The sequence below is a fragment of the Corvus brachyrhynchos genome, unplaced genomic scaffold (genome assembly GCF_000691975.1).
Source record: "Corvus brachyrhynchos isolate BGI_N302 unplaced genomic scaffold, ASM69197v1 scaffold116, whole genome shotgun sequence".
NCBI classification, from domain to species: Eukaryota; Metazoa; Chordata; class Aves; order Passeriformes; family Corvidae; genus Corvus; species Corvus brachyrhynchos.
The window spans coordinates 4,025,400-4,031,399 of NW_008240221.1; the positions used below are offsets into that span (position 1 = coordinate 4,025,400).

General features: G+C 37.5%; 1 protein-coding gene across 4 annotated transcripts in view; it reads right to left on the reverse strand.

Annotated features, from left to right (window-relative positions):
• MBOAT2 (membrane bound O-acyltransferase domain containing 2) overlaps positions 1-6,000 on the reverse strand; it is a 95,898-nt gene that overhangs the window by 22,571 nt on the left and 67,327 nt on the right. For all 4 annotated transcript variants that reach the window (XM_017745001.1, XM_017745002.1, XM_017745004.1 and 1 more), the window contains 2 exons: positions 1,558-1,612; positions 596-779 (listed from right to left, as the gene is read on the reverse strand). In XM_017745001.1, coding sequence (XP_017600490.1) covers positions 596-779; positions 1,558-1,612 — 239 coding nt within the window. The remainder of the gene's footprint in view (positions 1-595; positions 780-1,557; positions 1,613-6,000) is intronic.

Sequence of the window (6,000 nt, forward strand, 5' to 3'; positions counted from 1 at the left end):
GTAACAAGTTTTATGAGCTTTTGATTTAAATTCCGGTCATACAATCTCTCCTGTAAGGCATGATGAACTGGACTATCTTCTCTACGTATTTGGTTTCTTCTCCAATAACAGACCAAAGGAAAAAAAAGTATTATGTGGCTTGGAGTACTATTCATAGTGTTATGGCTAGTTCATCTTACTACACCTTCAGATCAAAATCCGTCTTTAATACCTCTCTACATGACTGCAAGCATGAAAAATGAAACTACGTGCATGACTTTTTCCATTTGTTACATATGACTGGGTTTTTATACACAGTATATGCTTAGAAGTGAACACGCATGAACTGTTTTAATTTAAAGAAGGCTTTTTACCATATAAACTTGTTAGGAAGCTCCAAATTAATCTGCTTTTATCCACAAGAGCCAGACTGGAAACCATGAAGAAAACCTGCCTTTAAAAAATAAGCATATAACGTTTTGAACAGGTAACCATTCTGTTGATGAATGAACTCCAGATACAGCTCAGCAGTTATGCCTGTAAATGAAGAGTGCAAACCAAGCTTTCCATGCAATGATTACATAAGCATCAGCACGGCAAGAGTCATACATCTTACATTTGGGGAAGGATCCGTTTGTTCATATTTTGTATCTTCCTTCCCATTTGCTTCAGACTGTTGCAGCTGGTATGATCTGCCTTCAATGAAAGTAATATAGTCTTTGTAAGAGCATAACGGGCCTGCCAGGATACCCATGAAATTACAGTTGTAACTTAAATACTCCAGTAGACTTGGCATGCGTCTGTAATTCAAAGACAAGCAATTCGTGAGATGGGTTGTGTAGCTCTTCAGGATTTCCACAGTAGGAAAAGTCATACTCCATGTTATCGCTTACTCTAACTGCAGTAAAAAGCACACGGACAAGAGCAGTTTGTCTGTCTTTGCAATCACAGCTTGAAACATTCTACACACAGCACTTCTTCCCAATCCATACTGAGCATTTTCAGACAGACCTCCTGAACTCTAATGACTCTCTCCTTGTTCAGTAGAGGTGTTTGACTGAAGCTGAGCCTAAGGAAGGAAAGGGAAGGCTGTTTTCCTAAGTGTTTGTTCAACTGTATTAAGTTCTCTATTTTTCCCTCAAAAATTGAATCAATAAACAAAGGTTTGTGTTAACTGGCAATAATTTCAATTAAAGCAAATGTCTCAACCCTCGCTTGCCCAAGAAAACACACTTTTTTCAAGTGTCCTGAATAAAAAAGGAGAAAAAGTAAGTTAAATACTGAAAAACAGAATTTAACAATGTTCCTTCACCAGCTACTTCACATGTGTACTGTTTACTAGTCTCCTATCTGATATGGCATTCATTTGCATAAACCACATAGAATGTTTTTTCTAAATAACTATAAAATCTACTCCTAGTGATATTTTTCAGAACAGATATACAAATCTAACTACAAATATACAAAAGCATGGATCTGTTTCTTGTACACTCTGTTTTGAATGTGAGCTGTAGAAATTGCCCAGAACATTAATAAAGCACACAAAACATCCCCAAAGCAGAATGTCTGAAAGCCTACCTTACAGCCAAACACCTCTGTGATGGAGTCAAGTCTTCATTTTTCCGAAACATTCCTAGGGAAGAGGACAGGAAAAAGAAAAAATAAAGAACAGCTAACCTCCCCTACATTAATTAGCTTCTTTACTCAGCAGAGAAAGCCTCATGCTGCAATGTAATTTCTCAATGCCTCAAGCAATTTCAGAGCTATTATGTCACATAACATTTTTGCTGGAGCTGGATCAAACAATTCTTACTGACAAAATTACAAACTCTCGTATCTTCAGTTTTAACCAGCAGTGCCTAAACCTGAAATCACATGGATTTCAGGAAAGCATTAAGACAACCTGTAGAAAGTGTTAAAAAACCAATTCTCCTACATTGGTCAAGACTTTACGGTCTGCAGGTTTTAAAAACCTTTATTTCCAATTCCAGAAACTGGACAAGCCCCAAACATTGCATCAGTCATTACAGTTTTGATGCATAAAATGAACACATTCCAAGAGAGATTTCAGCAATTCAAAACTTATGGCAGACCTCAAGAACAGCAAGCAAAGGTTGTGACTAAGGTCCAGTGAAGCAGGCACGGCAGTAAAGGTGCTACAGTCTTTTCCCTGAGCGCTAACAAGAAGCTCTAAACCCTGCTAGCAGAAGGGGGCAGTCCAAGTCTAAGTTCAGCAGCAAGACTGAGTTTACCTTCTTGCCGTATGTGGGTATTTCTGAAATGCTGGTGACCTATCCCTGAAAAATAGTCTTCAAAATCTGTACTCCCACAAGAGAGAAAAGTAAAAAATAAGACTTTCAACACTTTCATTTATTATGAAATACACTAATTCAGGGGAACAAAAAAAGTAGAGATCCCTCCTTCAGACAGCCCTGGCTAGTACCAGCCAGCACTGCCTGCCAGAATGACCACTTCAGCTCCTCCTGCAGCCTTCTCTACTGGCTCAGACATTCCCACATGCAGCCATTTCCTGCTGTTCATATTTGCATTTTTTCTTTGCCATTGCAAGTACTAAAAACTTTATTTTTATGCACATAGCTTCCTAAAGGAAATCAAATTTATGGGATCACACATCAATTATCTTCCTCCACAGCAGTGCTTAAACCAAACAGCGAATTTCTAACCAAGTTTGATAATAGAGTAGTGTAATATAAATATGAAATCCCAACGTGCTTTATGAAAATACTTGTTTGTATAGAAAATCCTCCTCCTCTCACAGAACAGTTGCCTTCAACCCCACTCCTTGATACCAGTAAATCCATAGAGGGGAGCCCTTATACTTGATCCAAGCATAAGGTTTCAACTGGAGCCAATTTTCTTTAGATATCAAAATCAGTCAGCCTTATGACAAAAAAAGATTGAGGGGCTGAGGGGAAGTAAAAGCTAATTTAATTCTATGACTCATGGAAACACTTGTTATCTACCAAGAAGATAACACTGTTGTCTTAGTGTGACCATGATCTACACACACGACTTCAAAACTACACTTTAGTCTTCAACAAAGCTGAGAATACAGAGGGGTTACCAACTTCCCATCTCTTCTCTTTCAATATGACCTGGAAAAATGTCTCCCTCGGTCCTAATCCTTCACAGTGGAAAATCATCCCCATTCATAGCCATTCAAGGCAAGAAACTGAAGAACAAATTAGCACCCTCTAACTTCATGCAGCACCTTCTCTTCCTCATCATTACATTTTCACATCTTCTCCTTGGTTCTGTAGCAAAGACTTTTAATCTGATAAAGGTACTGAATAAAAAATGTGGAAGGAGCATTTTGAAAGATTCTGTAACCTTTAAGGTCATAATATTACAGTTCTCAGGTAGTGAATCTCTGAATTTAACACAAACAGAAATTTAACACAAAGACTCTAATAGATGGATGTAGATCCCACCACATGGCTAGTGCAGGGAAGTGTCCCATACAGAGCCTTCAGTCTCTCCTAGCCTATACAATGCAAACTGACTAGAGCAGGAGCCTCCTTTGCCATTATATTCCATACAAGTATTTTATCCTTAAGTCAGAAAGAGGAAGCGATCACTCAGTGTGTCCAAATGAACTTGCATAAAGCCAGATTAGCCACTAAATAAAGGTAATTAGTCAAATGAAATACTGCGCATCATTGTGTGTGGTATGAAAAAGGAGGGAAAAAAACCTCAAACCTGAAACAGAAGAATCTAACCATTGAAATATGATCTGTGGTTTTGGAGAGGTAGGAGGAAAGAACTGGTCTATTTAAAACAGGTTTTAGTTATATACACACATACATATTAAGTCATTTAAGGCCCAAATAACTTTGTGAGCAACACACTTGCTGTCTCAAACATATTGCATTCAAGTAAGCCTCCATTAACTTTCCATTTTCCTTTCTCACTAAAGTTTCTCTCCAGCCAGCAGATTCCTTGAGGTCAGGTTAGTGGCTTTCCCTGTTTTGGTTTTTGTTTGGTTGTTTGTTTGGGTTTTTTTAAATGCCTTTTCAGTGCCTTGAAGGCCCATTTATCATCTTTGCACAGCATGCAAGAACAAGGAAACCACTGGATCTCTGTCATAATCTTGAAAGCTTTCAGGAAGCTATCATTAAGGTTTTTTAAATCATAGAAAATATACATGGAAGAGGTGCTCTTGCATTGATGCTTATTCAATATGAGATGAATTAATATATACACATTCAATATTTCCCAGGCCCATGGGAACAGAAGCCTCGCAAACCACAGCTGTTCCCTACCTACTACACACTGGAGATGAAGAATTCCCACTTTAGCAGCACACTGCTGCTAGGGAACTCATGAGGTTTTGTAACATTCCTTCGGTGATTATTAGAATTGCTTTCTCCTGTCCTAAAGCAGAAGACTACCGCAACAACTGCAGCTCTTAGTTACTACCAAATCACACAGCAGAGATTAGAGAAAATGGGTTTCATTGAACATCTATTACAGAGGTGACACAATTTAGTCACTCAGCAACTATAACTCCATTTTCTCATCTGTAAAGGAGGGAATACCTCCTATGTTCCTTCCTTGGTAAAAGAATTTTGTAAATCATCAGTAACAAAATTTTTCCCAAGTGGTCTAGATCATGAGGAAGTTCTATCTTTACACTACTTCTCTGGAGCCCATATCCTAATGGTAACAAACCCAACACCCTTAGGCACACAGCACTGTCCTGCCACATAGGCTTTATTATGGGATATTATGACTGCTTCTGTGGTTTCACTACAACAGTGTTTACAAACACTGTATCATGGCATCACCCCAGCTTTGTGGTTAAACTTATCCACTTTTCTATTTGTATGGAAATCCAGCTAATCAGTAACTAATAATGCTTAGACATAGGATTATATATTAATAATAAATACAGATCCTATTGCAGGCTCGGTTGCAATTACAGTAAATTTTGTGGTTCTGAAATGAATCACCAGCTGAGCCCAAATGCATGTTGTTATTAAAACATTTTAAGATCCAAAGACAGACAGACAGACAATAACAGTTTTAGTTGTTACTACTACTACTTTAGTTGTTACACTGGCAGCAACAAAGGCAAATAGCTACGAATACCCACAGAGTAAAATTGGAAAAAACCTACAAAAAAAGCAAGAAAATTTATAAGTTTTAATATCCAGAGAGCCAGACAAGCAAAATGCAGGCACAAAACTATACTTCAAGACTTAGAAGGGGAAAAATACAATATAATTCCTTTAACCACTAAGGACACGTACTATAAAAAAATAATTTGGTAACTGATACTGAAACAATAATCACCATGCTATCGCTATCATAAGAGAGAGCACATTAAAAATTAAAAAAATAAAATTAAGAGGTAATTGGAGAAAAAGCATTAAAAGGAACTCCTAAGCATTATAAGAAACCAGCAAGTTAACCAAAAACCCCCAAAACGGCACCACACAGCAGTTTCACTGATATAATTAACAGAAATATTAGAAAGCAATGTTTTTTGTCAAACAGCTGCAAATTCTTTGTTCTAATAAAAAATACAATCCTTTTTCTCCCTTAACTCTGTCATTAGCTTGAAGTATTGCATAAATAAATCTAAATCTTGTGTAGCGGGTTGAGTTCGAAACCGGGCAGAAACACCAATTAAATGTAGTGGTTTTGATTCAAAATATTCATTATTTACTTATTTTCCTTCTGTAAGATAAGAATTAGGAGAAAAGCAAAGCAGGCACAAACCTTAAACAGTTGCAGTACAATGAAAGAGCTTTATTACTAACAGAATTAAAAGTAAAGAGAAAACAACAAAACAAAATTAAAGTAAATCCCCCCCCCTCTTTCCAGCACTTCTCTCCTTTTACCCAGCTCACATAAGGGATAACAGAACATGGGATGTTAGTCAGTGTTGCAGTTCTTGAAAAGTCTTTCTCTTATGCTTAAGGAAGAAAAGGTTTTCCTTCAGTTGCACGTGGTTCCCATACTGCCACCAATAGCAGACCCGCCCGGAAACAAACA